This window comes from Passer domesticus, chromosome 10, assembly GCF_036417665.1.
Source record: "Passer domesticus isolate bPasDom1 chromosome 10, bPasDom1.hap1, whole genome shotgun sequence".
Taxonomy (NCBI): Eukaryota; Metazoa; Chordata; class Aves; order Passeriformes; family Passeridae; genus Passer; species Passer domesticus.
This window is the reverse complement of record NC_087483.1, coordinates 13152704-13179958: the sequence shown is the minus strand read 5'-3', so window position 1 is coordinate 13179958 and position 27255 is coordinate 13152704. Positions and strand designations below refer to the sequence as shown.

General features: G+C 43.5%; 1 protein-coding gene across 5 annotated transcripts; it reads right to left on the bottom strand.

The window, feature by feature from the left end:
* Positions 1–738: 738 nt before the first annotated feature.
* Positions 739–26747, bottom strand: NAB1 (NGFI-A binding protein 1). Of its 5 annotated transcripts, none has more exons than XM_064433845.1 (9): positions 26469–26747; positions 23989–24156; positions 20477–21307; positions 15017–15150; positions 13994–14045; positions 8365–8475; positions 5879–6020; positions 4525–4650; positions 739–3405 (listed from the first exon to the last, which is right to left on the bottom strand). In XM_064433845.1, the coding sequence occupies exons 3-9, from the start codon at positions 21290–21292 to the stop codon at positions 3314–3316; spliced, it is 1473 nt and encodes a 490-aa protein (XP_064289915.1). In that variant the 5' UTR covers positions 21293–21307; positions 23989–24156; positions 26469–26747; the 3' UTR covers positions 739–3313. The 5 variants fall into 5 exon arrangements, with proteins under 5 accessions (XP_064289915.1, XP_064289911.1, XP_064289913.1 ...); XM_064433841.1 differs by having other exon boundaries at positions 4501–4650; positions 26469–26745; XM_064433843.1 differs by lacking the exon at positions 26469–26747 and adding an exon at positions 25991–26156 and having other exon boundaries at positions 4501–4650.
* Positions 26748–27255: the final 508 nt, after the last annotated feature.

The following is a 27255-nucleotide window of genomic DNA, read 5'->3' as shown; positions in this document are numbered from 1 at the left end:
GCTGCTCCCTTCTCTTTCCCAGAATAGGGCAAGATTGCACTGAAGTGCCAGGTAAAAGCCAGCAAACACTGAGCCACTGGTCCAGAATTCCCATGTTTACTCTCCCCTGGAGCAGGAGAAGGCAGGGGGATTGCACCTACTCTGACCTCGTCTCTGCTTCAAACCACTCCTGACTTTCATGCCATCTCAGCAACCTGGATGTTTTGGTTTTTGGAGGGGCTCTCCCCCCACCTTCTCTTTGAAGTTTTTGCTGCTTTTCCCTTTTTGTACATCTTCCATCCCGTTTCTGCACCCTAACAACCTCGCAGCAGAGATGTGGGCTGCTGCTCAGAAAGCAAGCTGGGACAGGGTGGATCACCAAGGCTCCCCCATTCCCAAAGAGCACTTACACAGCCTGCCATCCCATCCCAGCAGCTCTGTGCTGTTTGCAATTGGAGCACATGCAAAAACAGGAGCACAAGAGGTGGGAAGGGAGCTCAGCACCTCAGCGCTGCAGACCCTGGCCAGGTTTTAGTTCCTCCCTCCCAGGGCCCACTGAGCCCTGCAGGCTGTGCACATAATGAGGCCACCCTCAAACGAGGATTAAACCACAAGAGCAGGAAAAGGCTTCACCACTGAGAGCTGCAGTTCGAGGTACTCCCTCCTCCCCTACCCACCCCCCCTGCCCCAAATTAACATATTTTAGAAAACACAATTAAAAAAAAAAAAACAAAAAGGACAAACCCTGGGGAAACTAAAGAGTTCTCACGGTGAATTTTATTTTGTAAGCAACAATATAAACATGTGAATAAAACAGGCATCATTTGCAGGGCTGGCCTTTGATCCAGAGTTCCCTGGATCTAGCAACCCTTCCCGAGCAGACGAGGGCAAGCCTTTACCTGCGACTCCAGAGGCTGGCCAGGATGCAGTCCACCAAGACCTTTGTCATGGAAAGACCAATGCTTGAGTATTTGCTATTACCAAGCGTATGTGCAATCTTGGAATGTACCGCCCACCTCCCCCACCCCAGGATAAAAAAAAAATAAAATAAAAATCATACAGCTGCAAACCAGTAAAAAAAATTGCTTCCAGCTTATTGAGACTGAAATGGCCTGTTGGACTATAAACTGAAATATCATTCTGGAGATAACCAACTGGTCGTGACACAAAGTACTGTATTTACAACTCAAAAATATAACTGTTATAGACTTTAATTTATAGCAAATTTAATACATTAGTGTTTACAAAATAAATTCTGGACTCAACTGAAACAGCGTGCTGCTTACCAAGTTCTTTTTCCTTCCTCTCACTTTAACTGAAGAGACCAGCAAGCTTAAGAGCTTCTTCTGTGACCCACACACAACTTTTGATGGTGTCGGATGTTGGAGAAAACCAAATGTTTCCTGCATCTCTAAAGGTTTGCTGCTTGGTACCTTCTATTGCTCAAGCTGTACAGTTCAAACCTTAAACTGTCCTTTAACAAGTTCCATACACGTCTCAGGAAAACTACTCAGGTACTAACCAGGGCACTGGTTAATGTTACAAACTGAAGGAACATCCGTGCTACTAACTCACACAACAGGAAAGAGGAAATATAACTACACATTCAATCTCTTATGCCTAAACAGCAAAGCTGTGAACTCCATTGCTTAAAGTAAGATACTTCAGTAAGTGAAACAGTACCATACAGTTCAAGAAACATTTTTTTTTAAAAAAAACAAACATTTTAATAGTATAAAAAGTTGTTTTACTGGTGTTTCTACTATAAAGCTTTGTTCCACAAATCAAGTGATAAAATAATTAGATATGTTTACAGTGATAAGAGACTGCAGTGTAGACATTTCAGCTCACATTTTGCTGAGCGCTTCAGTACAACAGAGACTGACTGGTTTGTTAATACACACCTAGGACACAGAGCAAACTGCAGACATGAAGTGCACACCTGAATAAGGAAGTTTACCCTCTGACATGGTAACTCACTTCCTTCAGCTCTCTTTCCCCTCCAGAACACAGGGTAAGCACAAACTGTGTTCAGAAATGGAGGCATGTAACTGTCCTGACTGCAGAGCAGCACAGAGGAAAGATGGATGCACACAAACACACCATGGTAAATTCCAAAGTTATATGCCAACTACTCCTCCTTAGATAAAATGACATCTTCAAAAGTGAACATGTACAAAAAATAAAAACTGTCAAATAAATAAAGAATACAGATGTTAATTAATCACATACATAAAGAAACGTATTGGCATACTGTATGCAGTATACAGTATATTCATAGAATCATGTGGGCTGGACAGCACTTAGTAAGGAGATATGTGCTGAAGACAACTCCTTTCTCTCCTCCAAAAAATCTTAGGGTTTCTGGATATCAAGTGCAACCTTTTACACCGATGCATAAATCCTGCACAGTATCTCACCTTTGCCACACTTGGGATGCCTTTTTTTTTTTTTTGTAAGATCCACAGAGAAGTCCAGGAAGTTAAAATGGTCTCAATGACAATTTTTGCAGCCCTGTCCATACTACTTGGTCTCTCGACTTTCCTACCAAATGAAATTTAGTAATTGCATGGTACCTCAATCCCCAGTTTTTCCCAAGGAAATGGAGCCAATCAGATGGACTCCTCCATCCTCTAACTGGCATTTCCCACACTCCTGAGCTGTGTGTAGGTATTATGCTGTGAGTGTGTTACACAAAGGCTGCTGGAACCATTGGAAGTGATGTAGCGATAGTTAAGTGTCAAGTACATCTGCTATGATACAGAATCAGGGTCTAGGTCTATCAAATGCTATATCCACATAACATTTTAAACCATGAAAATATTGTATGCATTTTCCTTTTTCTACAAATATTGTTGCAAACTTGCTGTTAATTGTGTCACGAGGTTTGCATTCCTAATTCTCCAATGAATTTTAATTCAAATGTTTAACAACCATATCTACGCTAGGTACACTGAAAGTAGACATTGAAATTTCAAGTAAAATGAACTGTAGCCACATCTACTGGACTCAATACACGTCCCGACATCTAGATTTACTTTGATAAGTTATACAAATACATAATACATTCTTAAATAATGAAGACCCACAATATTAATTTGTGAATCCTCCCACGTTATAAAACCACTTTTACAGGAATGTTTATCCACCTGTATTACTGTTTTAGTTGCAGTGTCTCTTGCTTTCCTGTTTCCACAGATTACTGTACCAGTTCTTAGGCTTTGGCTATTGAAATCTCTTATTTGAATGAGGCAACACTGGTTATTAAGGCTGGTTTTTTTTCTCTTGTGAAGTTTCATTCTTTACTATGACACTGTTTTCCAGAGCAGAATGACTATCTTGTGTCTTCAGGTTCTGTTTTTATGACCTTCCTTTCAATGTTGTTAAAAGCTGAATGAGGAAAATCCTTTAATATACCAAGGCCTTCTGCATTGAGAAAAGAAAGAAAGAAAGATGTTAAAACACTGTTTGGAAACAAATATATTTTGTTCTTAAATCAACAAAAAGGTCCAAGAAACACATGAATACCAACAGATGAAGCAATAAATTCTGCCTCCTCCTCCTGGTCTTTAACCCAGCTGGGTTAGAACTACCTCAGTTACACTGCAGTGATGACAGAGGGAGCATCACAGATTCACTTCAACCCCTCTGGCAACAGGGACTAATGGAGATGCACTCTGCACTTGCATTTTGAGAGGGAACAGGTAAAAATCCCCTACTAGAGAGTTCACTAAGTGAATTAGCACTGGGATTGGGACAATCTGCAAAAGGGGTGAGCCAAGATTGCAGCATCCCAAAGAGAAAAAGACAAGATTCTGCCTGGTTTTCAAAACAACTACTTTTGCATCTTGTCTTTCAAATAACCTCTTTCCCACTGCATTTTTCAAACTCAGGTGGGATTTTATTATTGCTCCTAAAGTTGCAAGAGTCTCAAGAACTCCTGGCTTTATTTCAGTGCACTATTACACTGAAAACACCCACAGAGATTTCACAAAGGTTTTTTGCTCTGTTCTATCAAACTTAGAGTGGGTTTCTCACAATGCCAGAGGTAAATGACAAGTGAGAAGAGGTCACTGAATGAGAAACCCATGTGGAAAAGACTTCCTGCATGACATGCAGTTCACAGCAGAGAAACAGTGCTAGGTCCTTATAAATCAGAATAAAGACATCTTCTTTATAAAAAGCCTGATTCTATTATACAGAATGGAGCCATGTCATAATCATGTTGCTGTCACTGTGATGCAGTTTAAGCATTTAATAGCAGTAATTTAGGTCAATACCAAGGACAGACACATGCCAGGATTTGGTTATCTGATTCCAGCTACTGAATCCCCTAAATCTTTCCCAAGTAATATTCAATCTGACTCTAGGTTAGCAAGTAACACTCCTCTTGGAGATTTCTCCAAAGCCTTGATGGCATGGTTACACACAATGCATGCCAGCCTGCCTTCCTGGCTGCTTCACTCAGAGACATCACAGAGAAGAAGAAATGGTGGGTAATTTCTCAGGGGCAGCACTAACCCGAGGACTGGGACTTTGCCTCACCACTGGGGTAAAGCCGGATCAAGTCACTGCACAGAGATTTCCCCACGTGCTGCTCTCCATCGAGTGAAATGTGCTGCATCTGTCTGCTTGGCAGGTTGGACATGCGGAGGTTCAGTGGTCTTTCACCTGCAAGTTGTTCACAGTGAGACATTGATGCATTAAAACAAAATCAGTGTGAAAAAACAGAGACTTACACACATGTTCATTCTACCAGCAAAAATGCATCCTAGATTTCAGCTGCTCAGAGAAGTTTTCTAGCAAAACAGGGCTTAAGTAAATACACTGCTTTGCAGAATACTTCACAGGCACTGCTAGGCAGGGACACTCAGCCAGACAAAAAAAAAAATTATGTTTTTAAAAAACCCTTTATTCTGCTCAAAAATCCTCTTGAGATAGAAAATTTTTCCTCTCCTGCTGCACAATCCCTCTGAGATCCTAGAAATTTCCAGTTCCCCTGCACAATGGCCAAATGGCATAAAGAAGGTTGCTGGGCCAAGGAAAGCTGGATCCACACACCTATTCTTCATGATTACTTCTGTACCTCATTGCTTCACCAATTCACACAAATGAAAATCTGTTTTTTAATACTTGTTTGTATTGATTCCCTTAGTTGTCCCTCTACTGCTTCTTTTCAACCCCCTTAAAAAAACTAGCATTTAAAAAACAGACAAAAGAACTTCTGGTTGTATTTCTTCTTTGTAACATTTTGTCTCATTTCACAACAGTAAAAAAAGTGATCTAAACAGAAATACTCAAGCAAAACAAACACTCCTAAAATTAATTCAAGACAAGGAATAGCCAGTTGGTAAATCAAAGAGAACCACAGAACTGTAAGCTTTTTGAAGAATAACAAGCCACTAAGAACATCATTAGAACATGCTTAGTGCTAAGTAATTTACATAGCCAGCTCCTCAGGTTTTGTTCCTAGACTGCACAAACAGGTAAACAAAAAGGGGTACCAACTATATTACCTCCTTTATTTTCAATTTCTCAAAGCAAGAACACAAATGAAAAAAGCTGAGCAACACTCAGCTCTGTTTTCAAAACTGAGGATAAAGCTAGAGCAAAGTCCTGCTCTCCATAAGAGCAGTGCACCCAACCTCCTGCCCTCCCCATGCTATCCCTGGGGAAAGCAGTTTGCCCAGATGCACAACAGGAACAGAACAGAACCTGAGCGTGCATCTGATTGCATGATTTACACCGTAAGCACTTCAGGGCAGAGAGAGATCTTGTCTTGTCCATTCAGTGCTCAGGGTTCTGCATGAGATAAACACCACCACTGACAGAGGTTGCATAACATCAAATGTCTCTGCTGGCAGCACGGTGTGCCTGGGAGCTATGGGAGCTACCATACCTTGTCCATCAGCATTATCTAATGACATGCCATTGGGGCTGTGCTCTTCCGAGTTCTGCCTGTAACACCCTGTGGAAAGACGTCTCTCTAACGCTGCCTGGTTGCAGAGAAACTCCATCTGTTTTGCCATCACCTTTTCCGACTGCAATTGAAACAAAAAAAGATTTCTCTCTATATAAATACATAGAGCAAGTCAAAACACAGGGGGAAAACAGGATCAGATGAAAAGACTAACAGCCTAGATAGTGGTTTTTGTTGACTCATATGTACAGATGTGTGTTTTACGGTTTCTTCAAAACTATGAAGCAAACAAAATATTTTTGCACCCATAGAGATTTTCATAATGTACATCTGAGTCACTCAAGAATACTTAAAATCCAAGCTGTTGTAGTTCATCTACCCAGAAATGCAACATTAAATTCTGTTCTTCAAAAACACACAAAAATCACTTCCTGCACTTTCGGACTGCAGGTTACGTGAAGAGAATCTCAAGGAAAGCAAAAAAAAGTCTTAATTATCCAGTTAGCTCTGTTCAAATACATGCCTTCACAAAGTATTCCAGAAAGTATTCCAAGAGCAATGGCAACATCTGCTAAAAACTTATGCCAAGATCGCACCAGACATCTTGGAATCTTTATTTTAGGAAACAGCACTACACAAGCTTAAAAATCTGCCATTCTGAAAGTGTAGGATGACAGTATGTTTGTGGGGGATAAAGGTGTGAAATGTCTGTCTAGAAGAAGAACAAGACCTATACACCTCTAGAGAGTGGAGCTAAACAATCCAGCGCAACGTGGGAGGAAATGGCGTCTGAATGTTTGTCATTGACTTTAATGCCAAGAGAATTCTAACTTTCACTATAATCTTGTTCTTGAGAGAATGTAAATAAGCATCTTGCAAAAATAAGAACAAAATCACAAGTCAAGAAAGTTGATTTAGAAGAACCATAATGAACATAAGAACAGAAAGTACACAAATTTAACACGTACAATTGATAGGAAAAATTGATTTCTCTTCCAGGTAATGCCATAATTGCTTCAACTGCTACAGAAGTCTATTCATTGCAGAGCATTTCACTTTTCATGGGAGATGCTGAAAGCCCTGACTTCCCACAAAAGGCTGCTTGCCCAGCACAGTTCAATAATTGAACATGTACAATGACAGCCTAACAGACCAGCAAAACCTGGGCTCCTCCAGCACCATGGTGACCCTGACAGCAGGGCAATGGCATGGCCAGTATGTACATAATCTGGCTCAGAGCTCATCAGGGTCTGCAGAAGAACACTGACAGATCCAGCCCTGTCTTGGAGGAAGGTAAAAAGAGAACCTATTTTCAAATAGTTTATTTTTAAGTGTGCTTTAACTTTGCTATTCTGTCAATACAATTTTTGAACTACACAGTAGTTCTGTTACCAACTTTTGAACTACACAGTAATTTTTTAAAAGAACAAAGCATTTTTCATTCATGCCATCTTTGTTGATTACTTGGGATAAAACCAGAATTTTAAACTTCAATGATGCTTCTGATCACCACACAAAAACCTGTAGAGTTACAGATACGTCTAAGGTTGATTTAAATCTGTAGTGCATTGTTATGTGGCAGTGACCAACAAAAACGTTAAAGCATATACAAAACAAGCTCATGTAATGATTCTGTGACATCAGAACATGTGGTGTAACTGCATTTGATGTATCCCAGATTTGTATGACCGAGCACTACTTTGCAATAGAAGAAAGTAAATGATAGGGTACACATCCACTCTCAGAAAACAGGAAGGTAACTCCTAAATGTAATCTTACGTGCAAATTTGGTGATTACATTTGCCCAAATCAGCTACACAAAACAAATTTGTTGCAACTTAGCATGAAATCCCTCCTTGGCAAGAACTGGCAGTAGGAGATGGGTATTTTGCCTCGAGGCTGGGATACACTACAGAAAAGACAAAGAAAAAATTGGCAACCTGCCTTCATTTATACAAAGCTTTCTGTCTGCTCAAGAACACTGCACTTCCACCAGGCTAGGTGCTGTTTAGGAAGCCAATTTATCCTCTCAGATCCAGAGGTTTGCTTATTTCCTAAACACATTGGTCTTTCTACTTGTAAGACATGTCAGCAGAGAGGACTCCAAGATCGCCTACTCTATTCCTCTCGACTCAGAAACTTGAGCTTTCCATTTTTAGCGGGTAACGCAAGTAACACAGCACACACTGTACCAATACTACCCTACTTGCTCCCAACAGGCAACCACAGATTTTCAAGCCTACTATGCTGCATCTTACCTCCTTGGAACTAACAAGGGCAAAGCTGTAGTACTGTGACAGAACAGTTTCGGGAGGTAAACCCAAATTAAGAGTGATGCAATCACAGCTAAGCTAGGTAGCCTTTTAAAACTGATGGGAATTAATTTAGTCATCAAAACAACAACATCAAAACCAATGTACAAAAACACAGCCTGTATTATTCACAATGTAGTGCAGTTGGTTTACCTGGGAATTAAGAGCTGTTGGGTCTTCACTCTTTCCTTTAGCCAAAGCAAGTGGCATTTTGTCCTGCTGATAGAGCGTCTGGACCGTGTCCTGGAAATCAGGATAACCATCCTATTGAGCATAAAAAGAAACCAAACCAAGAGGGACATATTACTATTTTTTCTTTACCTTCTCTGTATGCTTAGCAGAAAAAAAAAAAAAAAAAAAACAACTAAAAATCACATTCCTGAACTTCTGTGAAAATTCTGGACTGCAATTTACATGTTTGTGCTATCCACTTCATTTAAATTTGTGCATAAAATACACACAGCCCCTCCACAGCAACTGCCATATACCTAATATGGCACAGAAAATCTCATCTCTCTCAAGTTTCAGGTGAATCCAGACTACCCTTGTTATTCACACTAAACTAGTTTACATTCAGCCTTGACAGGCAGATTTAGGCCTATGGTTTCTGTCACATTTCAGAAATCAAGTTTATATGTAAGCAAGGATACCTAATAACCTTGTGAAACTGAGAAAAGCCTCCTGAAATTCAACATATTTCACACAGAACCTACACTTGCATCACACAATGAAATCTCACCATTTCAGAAGTACAGTGGAAAATTTATAGACTATGAGAAAGCATGATTCAATAATTCTTCCAGTCTGAAATTCTTATGACATGCAAATCTCTTCTGCAGCTTGCATATGTGTCAATAAAGCAAATAAAGTTCCTGTGAAAGCCTGCTAGACTCCATTAAAATAATCATTGAAGCACAGGTTCAAGATGAGGGGTTTATCTATCTTGGTATTATAAAAGGAAAGCTCACGTGCACTAGAGGAACATTCAGAAATGTTTACAAAGGCAGAGTATAGGTAATTGTATGTTAAAATGTGAGAGGAAGCCAGAGATCTTAAGACAGACCCAAACCTGAGAGCCATGACATCTGTCATTGAGGTTCTACAGACCTCAGTCTCAAAAATACACCAAATTAGGGATTGTATTGTAGATTCCAAAGACACATACACGTCAATGATTACATTTTCAACAATAGGTGCACAAAATGGTTACAGCCCAAGAAAAACAGAAGTGATCTTTTAGAAAAAACACAGGCAAAGGACTATGAGGGTTCCCTCTACTAACCTGCAGAGCAGGGTTCTGACCCAAGGCAGATGGCCAGGACCTCAGTGCAATGTAATGCCATTAAACCTATTCTTTATGCTCAGGAAAACACCTTAAAATTTGTCAGAACACTGCATATTGCTTTTAAACACCCAACTTACTCCCAACAAATAAACACAACAGCTATGCAAAAACTTCCTAGCCAGGTTAACTGTCACAAAGCCTCTAGCTAAGCTGGAAACAAAGGCTTTGCAGCACATTTCCATGAGCACTGACCACTTCTAGAGTTAAGACCTGAATCAGTTTGGGAGAGGAGAATGATTGTGCGTAGGAAGATGAGAAGCTGAACACACAAAACCCCATCACTCAGGATCCTATTTTTGTAACAAAACAGGTAACACAGTTTTTCACAACACATTTGTGATCACCTGCCTATACCAAACTGAAGGCTGTTTCCCAAAGGTGGCTCTGGCTGCCTGCTGCTGTGTCAGTCCCCCCTCAGCCAGGCAGGTAACTCCTGCAGGATGACACGTTCTGGATCACCTTCGCAGAGCCCCTCCCACTGCTGGCTGTCCCCAGTGCCCTGTGGGATGAGGAGGATGCTGGACCAAGCACCAACCTGCTCTGCCCCACGGCTGCCTGGAGGTCCTGCTGCATGCACTGCAGCGTTTTTGTTTTGCCATGCTGCTGCTTAGTTGTTTTCCAAGCGGTTTTGTGCAGCAGATGTTCCCAGTCCCACATGTGTTTTTTCGCTCCCTCTAATGACATTTTTCCTATGAAAACAGTACCTTCTACTGCTTTTGCTGTTTTTGTGAAAAAAACAAATCCCACATTTTGGTTTTCTTTTCAGCCTTCTCAGAAATAGTGGAGGTGGGGCTTTTCTCTCCTCTTCCTCCACCCATACTGGCACCAAGGGAAGATGCTTTCCTGCAGCCTCCACTCAGGTCTCCCCGCCTGTGCCCCCTGACTCCCACTGAGCTTCAGGAAATGAGTGTTTGAAAGCTCTTCCCACCTCTCTTGTTCAGATGAATGGAGACACAGACACACAAAATAATTTCTTCAGACGACAGACAGCAAGAATATTTTTAAAAACTCTCCTTTTTTCCTCTCTTGGCTGTTTACGCAGACTCTGAAGGGAACTTTGTCAACCCCAATAGTGAGGAGGAGCCTCTTCCTCCACCTCTGCCTGGTGTATCTGTGACTTGTTTTGCTTTCTAAGCTGGTGCCACAGCAGCTCACTGCTTTGAGTGGTGCTGGCACTGAGTCACAGAAGGTGACAAAATAAGGGGTGTCCCAGCCACACAACACCTAAGCAGGATTGATCCTTGCTCTGAAGGAGAATGTGCCATTTCCACCCCTATTCACCTGGTCCTGCTCTTTGCCCAGAGTGGATTTAGGAAATACAACTCCTTTTTTATAGTCTGCTCCCAAATACCAATTCACTCCACTCCTTTTTTTGCTCCCTCCACACCTTGAGTCTGTCATCTGCCTGGAATTTTTTCCCCTTCTCCTCTTTACACTTCACTCCCACAGCTCACCCACCCACTCAATGAATAAGAGGGGGAGAGCTCACAGGGGAAGAGAAAGGCTTTTACAGGTAATTTGATGTAATTCATGGCACATTGTTTCTTTGTAATGCTTGTGAGAGTTTCATATTCATGAAAAGGATAAATTTACAATGTGGCTGCAGATTGACAGTGCTGCAGCTTGCACACACAGCTCTGCTGGTTCTGCTCAAGGATGACCTTCAGAGCCTCTCTGGAGGCTTTTTTAAGTGTTATTATATTTCAGGAAATTAACTCATCTTTTTTTTAAGTAATCTTTTACACTATGCAAACAGGCTGTGAAGTCTTTCCAAATTGAAGCCCTAGTAATTTTAGGCCACGCTTCACAGAGACATTAATGACTAATAGTTAAAAGAATGGTGAATCAAAATACAGAGTTCAGTCTTAAAACAGAAAGGCAAAATTCCTCCTCTCATAAAAAAAAAAAAAAAAAAAATCCCTAAAAAAAAACCCCCCAAAAAAAAACCCAAACAGAAAACAGCTAGTTATAACAACAAAAAATATACCCCATGTTCAGGTCCTTTCTCTATTTTCCTGATAGCGAATGAACAAATCCACAATGAAGCATTACAACTCCAGAAACAGTATAAGGAATTCTTACCCAGAACAGAAGGAAAAATCTGCATTTGCTACCATTTTCCTTTTTACTTTCACCTTTCCAAAAAAACCCGAACCAAAACAAAACCAAAAAAATCCCTGAACATATTACTAAAAAAAGGCCTTTTTTAATTTTAAAAATGCAAACACCAGGAACCCAAAACAGCAGTGATCTACTATGTCATCCTGCATCTCTTTTACATTTCATTGAAGTAAAGCCCAAAATTTACAGTGTACCTCAAATTTAAAATGCACTGAAATAATGCTTTACTCCTCCTTAGAAGACTCCCAAAGTTGTGAGGAAAAAAGACATTTCTACTGGTAACAAAACAGGCAATTTCAAAATTAATAATGCCTTGCTATCAGATTAAAGATTTAATTCAATTTAATTTTCAATTTCTTATTTTGGAAAAATGACCTATTTCTGAAGCAGTCATTTGTACAATTAAGACTGAAATTTTCACAAGCATTTTAAAATATAACTGGTAATTTGAGATAAAACAAGAACCAAGTAAACATCCTTTCTCAGAACTATTGAACTATAAGGGGTATAAAAGAAGCAGGCCTTCCAGACTCTTAAGATTTCACCATGCAGAAAACAGGCAAATACACATTCCCTGAGGTTGTCCAGATATCCTGCTCTCTAGAAAACCTTGAGTTTCAGCTTGTATTTCTCAGGGTTTTAATTTTACACTTTCTTTCAATGAAGATCCTGTAAAAAACAGCACCTCCCTTGCAGTGTGTCATTTTAGACACTTGCTCACCATCAATTATTACTGAATGAAGGAAAAACTCTCCAGTGCTGAAATCCAAGTCACTGAAATACCACTTCAAGCAGAGGAGTGGCAGCTCCCCACCAGCTCTCACAAATTAGGGCTGGACTGAACAAAAGAGAGGAGACTCAAGCAACCATCCTGCAATATGTTGGTCAAGGCTGATAAAGGTGAAGCTGGATAAAATAATTTAATGCAGCTTTTCCCTGCTGTTTTTTGTGGATCAAAGAACAAGCATAGGTCAAAAGCAAATCCTGACACGTGTAAAGGACATTACTGACTTATCAAAGCTACCAGTGAATCCTCATTGCACGTGAATATTTTGCACTACATAAACTCAAAACTAAACTGTATATGGACTGATGGAACTTCATAAATAAGATGAACTCCTCTATACCTGTTCAAAACTGCCTTTTAAAAACTAACTGCTCTCACCAGGGCTTGCCTCACATGGAAAGCCTTTGTGCAGGTGAAAGCACTGTAGTACTGAAAAAAAAATAAACCCTTACCACATACAGTGCATCATTTATCACAGAATGCATTGCATATGAGAAACACACTTCAGAATGTGTTGCAATTTTTCTCTACAGTTAAGAGAATACATCACCTATCTGTGTCATATACAAATCTAGCTCATATTCTAACACACATTTAACCTACACCTTTTTCAGTAGATAGTACAATAAAAAACACCCACAATGCTAAGGATAAATTAGATACCCACGTAACAGTGAAACAGTAATTTGATCAAAATACAAATTATAAAGAAAGATCTGCTATTCTTATAAGGTATATAGGTATATATATATGTAGATTTTTTTTTTTTTTTTTTTGGTTACAAGTGACTTTAAAAAGGCCTCAAATTTACTTTCCAGCAGTAATAACTGAAGAAAAAGGTAAACTACATACATGCTGCTCCTGCACTCTTAGCAAGAAATTTCCAGCATCTGCCTAAGCAACATTTTGTGCAGGTGTATACAATAGCCATGTATACCTGCATTTGACACAAAACTCATTACAAAAAGCTGTAATTTAATATCTACAAGCACAGCCTTTTGTGATGAAATATACAGCTTTTAGTTAGTTTTTGACTTTTCAATATGATCCGTGTTCTAATGTATGGCACAGTCAGAGATGGCAAATATCCTGCCATCAGTCTTTATCCAGAACTCTGCATTTTGGACATGATCAACAGCTGACTCCAGTGAATTAGGCAAACCCCACCTCATGCTGACTGAAAAGCAGCAGGCCTTATAGGAAGACATCTCCTACAGTGCTTGAGCTTATTCCACCACAGGAAGTCAGTCAGTCCCATTCCTCCCCTCCTACTCACTCTGAGTGCAAAACACTGAGAGTATCTTTACCATTAAACAAATCCTACTCTTTACCCCTGCTCCTACAAGTTTCTCCATCAAGCACTTACATTTACAGAGACACTGGTGATGTTTTCCCACCCTCTCTCTCTCTCATACCCATCAACTGTCTATCAAATGTTTTTCTGACAAATTTCCTTAAGACAGATCCCTTCAAAACAAAACTGAATTTCAGCACACACAGGTCAAAATACAGAAGTCACATTACTGTACCTCTATCTTGATTCTCTTTGGTGACAGCTCATCCCTTTCTCCACATTTAGATCTACAAGAGAAGACACATACATGATCAGTAAACAGCACATTAACCCAAATCACCAATAACAATGAAAAGCAGTCATGGAAAAAAAAACAGCTCAGGGAAGAACAGTGAGATGCACAAAAAAGCTTCCAGTTCACTTTGACATGGCAGTGAAAGTCATTCAAGTATAGAGGAACACAAATATTTTCTGTTGTTTTCAGAAGCATCAAGAGATTCATGGATTCTTCCTTCCAAAGAGGAAGGAAAGCACAGAGAATAACAGAAATGCTCTTGGCATTGCCTATCCAGGATGGATGTATATTTACATGAATCTCTATGAAAGAAAGGGGAGCAAAGGAAAACTTTCTATGAAAGTAGCAAACTGTATTTTGAAAGGATATTACATTATAGGCAAGGGAATCAGCATTTAAAAATCTAAGGAAAGTATCAAGATATTCAATCATACTTACTAATGCTAAGGTTTTAATTAAAAAGATTTGAAAGCTGTTAAGCTTTTGTCGCCACTTCATTACAGCAATTCATTTAACAGAACAGCAGCAACTGAAATTAGGACTCAGCTTCAGTTCCTTTAAAGCAAGCTTGTAAGCCACTCCCTGTGACCTTATCTTTTTGGCTAACAAGCCAAATCTGTATATGGAAAAAAGGAAATTGATGCACTGAGCATCTCTGGCTACATTAACCTCAGAACACACTAATGCCTCATATGCTTGAAATACCAGCCTCTCAGATGTCTCTTAACATACACTATCCTCAAAATACTTGGAAAACTAGAGAGCAAATAAAAAGATAATTCAAGACAGCTGAATCTTATGAGTTTATAAGCTTCAGGACTCAAACAGCCTTTCCCTCCTTCCCTCAGAAGAGCACATTGCTAACTGAAGAGCAAGAAGAAAGTGTCTCTAGTGCTTCAGAAGAAAGGCTACCAGCCTTAGTTCCCTGAAAGTGAAGGCCCCCTGAGCTGAGGAAAGCCTTACTTGGTGGTCCTGTAGGTGTACTTGTAGGTGACCTCCCGAGAGATCTGCCGGGCCAGCGCGAAGAGCTCATCCCTCCTGGTCAGCAAGGCGTTGTCCTTCACACACAGCTGGGCAGCTGCTTCGTTTACCGTCAGCTGCAAGTGGAACACACAGGCACTCAGCGTTCTCATGCTTTCACCTACTGGGCTTGTACAACTACCTCTTTTGAAATAATAAAGAACTTTGGTCACAAGTACAATTACCTATAATTGTACACTAAACCTTGGAGGGTTTCTTCGGTTTATTTATACCCCTTACTAAACCAGGTAAGCTTTTGGGAAGAGGAAAGGCATGAATGCAGTTGGTTCATAAAGTAAAACACTATTGTGAGACTGCCTCAATGTGTGCTGCTTTTGCTTCATCCCAGCACTAATTAAATCTCAGTATAAAACAGTAGCTCTGAACGTTCACAGTGTTTGGCTCCCAAAGCCTGGCTTACAGGGAATACTATTTTTATAAATGCAATATGCCCAGGACTTGGGGAAAAAAAAAAACCAACCACCCTGACAGTGTGGGTACAGATGGCTTTCCCTTGTGAATACAGAATCAATTCTGTAGAAGGTGATGGTTTAAGAAACGATTAAACTTTTTTTAGCTATGTTTCTCACCCTCGTGTTTGTGAAGACTATCTTCAGACATGAATCAAATGTAACTTGTTTCAAGGATGTTTTCCTGAGCCTGCCAGGACACATTTCTAGTGCCTCTGCTGCTGGCAAAAGATTGATAAAGAAGTGGGGGGGGAGGAAAAGCCTGAAATTGAGGCTCCAAATGGTTTTGCAATGCTCTTCAGAAGCCTATATGAAGTTGTGATACAGTCATGAATTATATCAGCTTAAAAACACTGCTGTCCAAGAAGCGTATGGTCAGCAGCAGGGACACAACATTATTTATGCCATGAGACCCAAATCGAGATGCTGGACAGGCTATTCCAAGCTCCTTCCACAGCAAGCAGGGCTTGAAGAGGCTTTCTCACTTTTTCCTCAGCTGAAGAAAAGCCAGAACATGTAATGAGGCATACAGCAAGAGGCCAACAGAACACTACAGGTGTTTCTACCAAGTGCCCACAGCTCTTTCTACCATTTTACTTTTAGAAATTAAGCTGCTTTGGAGCGACTCTCAACAGTACATTCTGCACCTGTACCAGGCTGGTGAATATTGCAGAGCAGCTTGGTTTCCACAGCACAGTCAGCACAGCCATGATGGATGGAGACGTGCCATCCCTGACCCTGCACCTGGCAGCGCCGGAGGCACAGCGCACGTGTGACCTCAGACACCAAACCACTGCTCCCACAGACACAGGTCTGCACTTACAGGCTGTCCCTTGGCAGAAGGACAAGAACTGCCCCCTTCACCCTGCTGTCTGCCACACTGCAGGGTCACCTGGGAATTAAACCAGAGGGCAGCAGCTCCCCGAATCGCGGCACGCTCCATCCCTGAAGGATGGAAGATGTCACAGGACATGACTGACACACAGCCACGCTGTCCTTCACCACGGGGCTTGATGGCACCCAAACCATCAAAAATTTATTCTGCCCAATGCAACACTTGCTCTCCAGGAAGGTTGAGAAAACAAAAACATCTATCAAGAAGAGCTGAGATTCTTCTCTCAACAGCCTGTGCAGTATTTCTAGTAAAACCTCACACAGAACTGCTGCTGCTAATATTTCAGAAGCAATTTTTCCTGTGTTTAGCCTAAAAGCCTCTTATCTCAGTAGGACACTTCCTATGGCATCTAAATGTTAATCAGAGCACAAACTTGTTTTTAACAGGTGAACTAGTTATGTTGCCTGATTCTTTAGTCTCTGTACAGACAAAAACCCCAAATCTCACAGAGATCAGATGTTCAAGGGCACGAACAGGTTACTATGTTCCTACAATACAAGGTACTAAAAAACAATTACCCCTTAGACAGGAGCAGCTGTTCCACAATGTCTGTCTTTCCAGAAAAAAACACAATGGGGAAAAAGACACAATATAAGATTAATACAACACCGATTAAAATAATTACCATCCAAAGCAGGCATTAATTTCTGTAACACTGATAGCTATTACTTTGCCAAGGATGAATAATACAGCTAATGCTTACAAAATAATTTGAGATATTTTTTATCCCTCCAAGTGTTGAAAGGTTGCAAAGAGCTGAAATGACTGAAAATGCTTTGGGTAGTTGTAGGCAAATGCTGTTTATCCTAATATGTGAGAAAAGCCAAATGTTTATTTGCTTGTTTTTCCTGGTTTCTCTTTCAGGTCACATTCAGACTTACTGAATTGAAGTGCATCATGGCTTTCTGCCTTTTCAGGAGGCATAATACTGCAGATACAAAGCATTGCATGCCTAAAAATAAAGCATCTGTTTGCTGGAAGCCTTAAGGATATGGAGCAGCACAGAACCATACAGGAGAGGGATGGGTATATTTCCATCTGATGGGGTTCACAGACTCCTCCACTAGAAACCACATAATTAAATACCAAACCCTACTGTTTTGGTGAGTCAGCAAAAGAAAAGGAAGAAACCAAGCTAGACAAAATTAATTGCTTGTTTTTTCTAATTCCACTGGATTTTTTTCCCCGTTTTATAGGTGCTGAGACAAAAACTGAAATATGAAAATGCAAATTGCAAACTTGACTCAAATTTGCAGGGGTCACCGAGTTCAGGGGCATGCCTTGTACTCATCCTTCCTCTAGTCCAACTTTAAACATTGAGTGCTCTCTGTGTTTGAAAAGCTGTGTAATTCTGAAACAATGGCATGGATTAAGGACAGCATGTTTATTAGTTTTGGAACGCCTTCGGAAGATTTTATGTCAGATTAATGCTTTATGCAAATACTCCTACCAGGAGCACACACTTCCAAACCAGCCCAGTGTCTGCAGCCCCCACAGGCCTCTCATGGCTGCTCCAGCTCTCTGAGACACTTCAGTGCTCACACTGAAACAAAATATTCTCACTAATTCACCACTAATAATTCCACCATGTTTGATCTTAATTTGTGTCCAACTCCCCTCTGCTTGAGGAGCCAGAGATACCCTAATCTTTACATTAAAAAGCTAACCATTACTTAAGCTTTTTAAATTCACAGTGAAGTTTATTCAGCTGTTCCTTGCCAGCTGCAAGGAGAAACCTTGAACTGTGAGGCAGAATGACAGCTCTGGAATGTATTAACACGTGCAGAAAAACAGTCTCTGGTCCTGCAGAAACATACCTCCCTGGTTGTTTAAGGTCCTTCCTTCTGAGCTGCAAATTCCTTAAGCCATCAGAACCAAAAACACACCGAGGCTGAGTTTATGAAAGGCAAACTCTGGTTTAGCAGATTTTAAACAAAAATCAAAATTGGTCTCGTTGCTGCTATTTATTTTCTGCCTTAAACAGAACATGAAGACAAAACTGTTCAAGGCAAAACTTAGTGAAATCCAGCCTCTTTAAGGCAACAGTAAACTAATTATGAGCGAATTCTTCTTGCCTGCATGTGTGCAGTTCCCATCAAGTTCAGCGAGGCCCCACATGCGTAAGTGAGGCATAAGTCAACCACAGACTCCTTTGATCTGGTGCCCTTAATCACAATAGCGATAGAAATATTTCCTAAAGCCAAACCAGGCTCTCATTCCATTTTTAAACGTGGTTTTACAATGATGTAGCAAAGATCTGTAGTGCAATACTAAAAAAAAATGAACAAGGCAGAGCAGTTGTCCTTTCTTCCAGTTCACTGCTATCCCGCTCCTTCAATTACTATCCCCCGAGTTTTGCAGAGCCACTCCTGAGCCTACACAAAAGGTGCCCCTGGAGCCCACCTTCCAGTACACTGCTGGATGCTAGAAAATTATCCTACTGGTAGTCTGCCCAGACTTCAGAGCATTTTTTGCAGTTGCTACCCCAGAGAGGCTGTGAAAGCACACAGCCACACGTTGTTGTACACCTCGACTGCCTCCATCCTCAGGTGAGGAGAACCCCCTTTCTCTGAATCCTGAATCTGCAGCCATGTATACAAGGCATCTACACAATTAATCCTTTCAAATCCTGCCTCCATCTCATACACAACTTGTTCTTTTACAAGGCAGACTTCCACAAGGTCAGGGGAGTAAGATGAGATCTCGTCTTGTACAGTGGATGAATTCATAGATTACAACTGTTTGACATAAAGCCACAGAGCACATAAGTGTAAGCTGCACAACTAGAACTGTGTGGTAGGAATGTGGCTGCCTACTGTGGAAGTGTCTCCCCAGTCTGCAGTAAAAGCCCTTGTCAAGTCACTGCCGGTGATGTGCAGTTGCCTTATAAATGTAAATATGTAAATAAAAATGTAAAGAAATACGCCTTGTTTCCTTCTGCCCTTCTACTCAGCGACATAAAGAGAACTCAGTCTTATGCTATGGATCACACACCTACAAAACTTCTTCTTGAAGCGAGAAAAGGCTAAAGCCAGTACAGTTTTTTTGGCACTCCTGTAACATAAACACTGCCTTTCCTTTTGGGAGCTAAGCCTTACATGCCAAATTTTAAATCCAACTGAAATTTTGCAATCACTGTTAACTGTGAAAATGCTGATGCAGCACTCGTATCAACAGTGTTTTGGCAGAGCTCTGAATTAATGTTTGTTCTCCTCTTGTACAGTACTTTGGCACTAGGAAACGACTCCCCACACAGACACACCTATTGCGTTACAACACATGCAGTGTGAGCCTCAGGAATGCCACAAGAGGAGCAAGGGAGGCCCACATGAACTTTCAAAGACATGAGGGAAGAGATGCTACTCAGGGATGAAAAGACAAACGTCCAGATTACAACCACCCATCAATACTGGAGACATCCTTTCCTTTCCTCCTCACAGTCCGCACCTCGCTTGACAGGCTTAAGGCCACCATGCCCAAAAAACCCCACAGGTTGTGTAATTGAGCTTCATCCCAATTCAAACAAAAAAAATAGTCCACACCACTGGGTTTAGGGACCTAATTGACAGAATCCTTTTTATCTCAAGTGCACAAGCTACAGAGCAGAGTCTTGACGTGAGGGAAGACAGCAGAGGGTAGTACTCACATCAGATCAAGGAATTTTAGTTACTGATCTTCCAAACAAGCCTACTCTCAAAGCTGCAAGGAAATACCATGACAGACCATCTTTAAGAATGTACCAAATCCTCAGAATGTCTCAGGGTGATACTGGTTGCTGTTTTGGTGCGAAACTCCAAACCTTCTGTCTGGCAGGGCAGACCAGCGAGCGAGCAGTCTGCTGACACCAAATCACCACGTGCACACACCACACACACACACCCACAAAAGGAGACCTGTGCTGCACCTGAGATTTCCATGTCAGGCCAGCACTCAGACACACAACTCTCATCACTCAGCAAAGAAGTCCACCCTGTAAATACATCTTGTCAAAGGTGTAGGAATAGGGGAGGAAGCCCAGTTCCACTCAAGCTGTTTTACCTCGTGGAGGGTGAGATGCTTGCCGTCCTTTCTTTTCGAGTCAAATCTGCCATATATTGCACTGTACTTCCTGATCTCCTCCTCTTTGTGAGGGTCATCGTCACTCATCTCAAAGATGTGACCAATCATCTTTGCCAGTTTCTTATTGGTTTTCAGTAACTCCTTGACTTCATTGGAGTCACTTTTGGGCAGGGAGGGAACCATACGTTCTACACATTCAGCAACTGACAGAGCAGCAGCAGCATCCAGGGTCTCGCTGTTTTCCTTTGGTGAGGCTGGAGAGCCAAGGTCAGCCGGGGAAAGGCTGTGCTCACTCTCTGTGGTGTGGTGTCCCTGCCAGAGTCTGGGCTCGCTGCTGCTCTGCAGTGATAAGCTCCCCACATCAGATTTGCTCGTGCCCACGCTCTGCACGCACGTCGTGGCAGCGCATTTCGGAATCTTCAGGTGAGGCTCTCTGGTGCTGCTGTTCCTCTCGTAACTGCTGCAGGATATCCCCAGCCACGCAGGAGACCCTTCTGGCAGCTTATATATTGGAATGCTGCTGACTGGTAAGGAGGTGAGAGGCTGGTTAAAAAGGCCAGGGTTTGTGACCCAGTCCCTCAAAGCCTTCTGCAGCCGTCGGACATGAAGTGGCTTGCTAGCCATGCCCACGAGAGCCATTATCTCCAAAAACTCCTCTTCACCTGCTTCACAGAGCTGCTGGACATCATCACCACCCTGCTGAATGAAGGCATCGAAATAGAATAAGAGATTTGCTTTTTGTAGTATTCGATACAGCTGCAATTCTCCAAGGGTTCTGGGCAGAGCTGACGCCATCACGGACGACAGAACCTGCAAACAGTAAGAACAGAGAGAAGATGAGCTCCAAAGCACCGACACCCAGACATACTGTCCTGCCACCCAGCTTTCCACAAGGCTGACAACTCAAGAGGACAGCACTTCTTTCTCTCATTACAAGAACACCCACAGAAATGAATAAGGGGCAAAATCTCTGGTTTTTGACTTGTTAACTTAATGGAAACATTTTTGAAAAAAACCAAATCAGCGGATAGTTGTAATGCACCTACAAAAAAGATGATTCAAACACAAAGCCAGCTTGTTTTCAACATTCCTACTTCATGTTTGTTCCCAAGAATGTCAGCCAATAGCGCTCACAGATTCTACTTGATTCTCTTTTATATCTTAAGATCAAAATGATCATAAAACACATTCTGAAGAATTACAGAATACTCGATTCCCTGAAGAAAATAATTTCATCAGTTTCAATTCCTCTTAATTGTCGCATCATTTTTCCCCCCATAGAAAGTGTTAAAGGCTGTAAAAGGAAAACAAAGAAGAAAAGTGCTTCATAGAACTCCAGAGGATTAATGAAGCTGGGTCACTAAAAGAGTGTTTAAGAACCAAGTATTTCTACAGTTTTACTTGTTTCACATAAAAAGGATCTAATGCTTCTGCTGATCTTAATTATGTCAGCAACACCTGCACACAAAGCTAAAATACTGATGGATTCCAACACATATAGTTTAAAAACCTTAGCTTGAATTCACCTGCCCGTTTCATTTGCTAACAAGGCTGCCTGTCATTGACACTTGAGACATGAAATACCACTCAGCAATACAGCAATTGTGCTTAAAGACTCCCAACAGACAGATCTCTGTGGTGCTCAGCCCTTACAGCGGCAGCAGAAAACATGTGCACAAGTTTCAACTTCATAAACCCCTTATCCAGTTATAGCACAACTAATAAACTCCTCAGAGAATTCTAGGATCTCACACACACACCTCTTCACTTTATGGTGGCTTTCACAGAAACAAGCAGATAATTTCCAGTATTACTGTATCACACTAAACCACCAATCAATAAGGTCTAAAGCGTGTAATTTATAGTTGGTTGAAAAAGTAACAGAACTAAAACATTGAGCAGGTCTGCCAACATTGCTCTGGCTCTACTATCACACTGGACTTGAAAAAACACCCAGTAGTAACCTAAAAAACAACACCTACAGAAAGATTTGCACACACTGAGGAAAACGTATTTTAATACCGTGTAACTCCCCTTCCTCCAAAACTGCAATGCAAGCAAATATGTTTGCTATGGGGCATTGGGAGATTGGTTACCAAAAGTAAAAGGCAGAGAAATTATTTTTACAGTATATGCTTTTGCATATTGTAAAACATGAAAAATATGGTAAAAAATGGTTTGGGTCTTTTTGTGGTTCTTTCACAACATAAACCTTTTCTTCAGCAAGTCAAACATACAGATAAAACAAGCAGAACCCAACTACTATTCAAGGAGGCATCTGGAAGACCAGGCTTTTGCTACAAAATTCTGATTTAACTCTACTAGAGAAAAATAAAATCAGGAGGCCAACAGAAACTTCCCAGAAATGTATGTGGCAGCAACAGGATACCGACAGTCAGTCTCTTCAGGAAGAGAGATGAAGCCCAGGGGGGGAAAAAAAAAAAGACTCAAAACATACAAAACCCCCAAACCACCAGCTGAACATATAATTCCTGGTTATGTGTGCCAGTATGTGTAAAGCAGAAGGGCTGTAACAGCAGTTTAGATTCAAACAGCTACCTCAAGGAGCTGCTGGTGAGCTTAAGAGCTAATAAACTACACACTTTGGAACTCAGGGTGAAACTGTACACATTTAAGAGCTACGTACTTTAGAAAAACAGTTTGGTTTTCGGAAAGAATAGTTAACTGCAGGATATCAACCAAGTACTGTCAACACTCAAGGATACAAGAAACAAGGAAAATGAAGAAAATCACTTAAAGGTAACCCTTTACAGGGTAACAAATTCACTGTTCTAAAGTGTCATTATTTCACTGAATTTCTTAGAAAAATCCTCCCATTCTAAATAAAATTTGTCAAGATCAACAAAATTAACAGCTTATGGTTTAGTGGCATTCCAGTAAACTATTCCTACCCTCCCATTTCAAATGATGCTGCCTTTTCACCATCAGTACCACAAATTAACTTATATAACTTTTAAAAGAAGGCCCATTTCCTCTGAAAGTTATTCATCTTAGCACAAAATCTACATAAATCTACATAAATGGACTTTGTGCAGAGAGCTAAATTGAATCTTGGGAGGACGGTGGCAGTAAAATTACACACAGCCCAAGAGCTCCAGGCAAGCCATGGAACTGAACTCATTTTTCCAGCCCACAGGCTGGAAGAGCAGCACCAGTCCACGAGCAGCCTTTACCTAGAGGCTTCTAATCAACAAATCTCCTCATGACAGATAAAACTGGATTAATATGTACTATAGAGGCATCAGCAGCGAGTCCACTGCATTGAGATTTGCATTTAAAGCGAGACTGAAATCCCTTTGTTTCATAGCTTAAAGATCCATTCTGTTTTTCAAATTCAGTAACTCCTGAGAGGGCTGAGCAATTTTTCCACGTACGGCTGCTACCGATTTCTTGCAGAGAAGGCATTTTCAAACACTCCTCCTTTTAACCTCTTTTCTCCTTGCATTAAACAGAGTTCCTCCAGCACTCACCTCAACGCCATCCCAAGTTATTTCTAAACTGTACCGAGGGGAAGGCTCCCTCCCCTTGCCGAGACGGCCTCTCCCAGCTACGCTGCTTCTCCAGACATGAGCGCTCCGGTCCCTGCTTCGGCCCCGCTCACAGCCTACCAAGCCCGGCAAGCAGCTATGCTAGTCCACCTGCAGGAGTAAGACGAGGCTTAGGAAGAGGACAAGCAACAAGCAAGGACTGCTGAGGAAGCAGCACGGCAGTGGCTGAGCCCGAGGAAGGAGGCTGTGAACCCAGAGGACACCTGGCGCTGCTGCTGGCTGCGCTCACCCGGCCAGCTACGCAAAGCCTCAGCACACCCACTCAAGTCTCAGCGCCCCACATCTTCCAGGTGACCTTTAAGCTGTATCTAAGAGACCTGAAATACTGCTTTCCACCACTGTTCTCATTTCCTAGTGCACTGGGGACTGTTTTTGGGGCAAAGGGTGAGCACGAGAAGAGGTTACACAATGAGAAGACACAGGGAGAGCTCACAGCCAGGACACTTGTGTCTGCTCCTCACCAGGAAGAGCATCTGGGATAAGACCCTGGGGCACCATGTGTGATCCTCCTCTTCTGCAGCCTACTCAGTAAGTCTTAGGCTGGCTAATCTGTGATCCCAAACCAACCTGGTTCAGGAGTAACAGCCTGGTCATGTCCTCTGGCAAATCCTAAGAAGCCAGCCAGAGCGACCTGCTGCCTGAGGAGTGAGCAGGTACATCTAACACAACTGCAAACCCTTTTTCCAGCAAGAGGCAGGAATGCAAAGCTGGCGTGGGGAGGTCTACAGGAATAAATGAACACAGCCACAGCACTTCAGCTGCTACTTCTCCCTCTTCTTTGCCTGCTGTCCATACCAGTGAGAAAGAAGTGTCAGAACACACAGAGAAGAGCAGCTATCTCTTACGTTTTTCACATATAGAACAAAGAAGCCAGAAAACTCCCCACAGCAGACAAAGCTGTTTAAAATAAACACAAGGCTGCATACAGTTATAGCCACGGGAGAACCAGGAAATCACAAGTTAGATTTTCACTCAGCCCTTGCAACCCACAACCATGCATTCTGATTTTCCACATTACCTCATTCACATCCACAGCCCATCACCCCACATGCCATGCCCTCCTCCCCAAAGGCTGGCTGTCACCTTAACTCTGACCACAAACATAACTCCTGGGAAAAAGGAAAACAAAAACCACAGAGACACCACAGAGCGCTCTTAAGTATCTGTAAACAGCCAGCGCAGGAATCACAACCTATTCCTGCTGGCTCTACCCAGCCAGCGGGGCAGCGGCAGCCCCGCTCGCATCTGGAAGCACGGGCAAACAGCGGCTCCTTCCCCGCTGTGCCCGCTCCCAGCTCGGAGCCGCACGCTTCCCGGAGCAGGCAGGAGGATGCGCGGCTGAGGCAGGCAGGCGGTGGATGTGGGCGAAGCACCGGGAGAAGGAAAACTCGGGAGCTGCGGGATGCACGCATGGGACATCCTGAGCAGCTTCCCTGCTTTTTAAGGCTGCACGGGAAGGAAAAGCAACCGAGCGACTCTAACCGATCGTAGAGATTTTATTTCAGGTGAATTCTAATTGAGCTGTCACCAATTAAATTAGGAATACAAGGAGAAAGTGTGAAACATCACATCCCTGTATTTTAGGCAAAAGTGATTATTTCATAATGTATCTTGATCACTTTGGGCGTTTTGAAAAGTCTCTGAAGACAAACTGGGTTTGGGTTTGAGAGCTGGCTGCTTTGCATATTCATTACATTTCTGCAGCGTTTCCAAAGGACTTTTAGCAGGAGGAGAAAATTACATGTAGCTGCAGAAGAGAGACTTCGCAAATTAAATAGTCTTGTCTAGCTCTGAGATGTGCCAAAATACAGCCGATGAGTGAGCTCCGCGTTTACGCACAAACCCGCACCTCGCCTCAACTAATGAGAAACTTGAAACGCGCAAGAACACCCTCCGCCCAAGGACGAGACGAGCGCACAAATACCTCCAGAGCAGGGTCCCGCACCGAGGGATGCAGCTCCCGGCAAGCAAACCCACACGGCGGGCACGGACGGCCGGCCGGCGGCGGTCCCCTCACAAACTTGGCCGAGCCCGCTGACAGCAGCGCTCCCGGGGCGCCTTCCCCGCCGGGGCTGCCCCTCGGGGCGCCGCCGCGCCCGCACAGCCCCTCCCGTCGGTGCCGGGGACAGGCAGAGCCCGGGGGGCGGCCCGGCCCCGCCGCCCCTGCCCGGGACCCCGCCGGAGCGGCCGCCGCCGGGGCGCCGCCTCCGCCCGGCCCGGCCGCGCCGTCCCGCCCGCCGCCCCCGCCCCGCGGCGCACACGGCGGGGACGCTCCGGCACTTTCCTCCCACTCCCCCGTCCTCCCCCCCCTCCCCGCGCCGGATTTCTCCGGGAATCACCCACGCGCCAGCCGCCCGCTCCATCCGGCCGTGCCCCGCGCCCCCCGGCCGCCCCGCACGTACTCTGCAGCTGCCCGCCGCCGCCGGCTGCCCGGGGCTCCCCGCGGTGCCGTCCCGGGGCCGCAGACTCAGCCCCGCCGAAGTTCCTGCCCGCGCCCCCCCCGCCCAGGCTCCTCCTTTCCCATCGACGGGGCGGGTGGGCGAGCCTGTCCCCGCCGCCGCCACCGCCGGGGGGGCGCGCGGCCGCCCCGCCGCACCTCGCCTCGTCGCGGCCGCGCCTTCGCCGTGCGCGGGGGCCGAGCGGGCGGCAGGGAGGGAAGGAAGGAGGGGAGGAGGGGAAGGGAGGGGAGGGAAGGGAAGGAGAAGGGAGGGAGGGAGGGAGCGGCCCCCGCCCCCCCCGCACGCCGCCCCCTCCCGCGCGGTCACATGGGGAGAGCCCGCGCGCGCTCCGCCGCCCGCCCACGCGCGGCCGCCGCGTGACGCAGCGCCCGGCGGGGGCGGCACCGGCAGCGGCAGCGCCCCCCCGCGGCCGGACCGCGCCGGGACCGCGACCCCCCCCGCGCCGCCCCCGCGGGAATTGCGCGGCTCCCGACCGCCCCGCCTTGGGAAAACGGCCCGGGACCCGCGCCGAGCGCCCTGCCGGGGCGGGCACACCGCCCCCGGGGCGGCAGAAAGGGCCCGCCTGCGGTGCGACGCGCAGAAAGCGGTGCGGGAGTACCGAGTGTCAGTTCGAGCGAGGAGAAATGGGAGCGTGGAGTTGTTTTAGTGATGGAGAAGTGGTTAAACTGTCAGTTTTTAGGCAAGTAATGTTTCGGTGATAAAATTAATAAGTAATAAATTAAGTAACTCA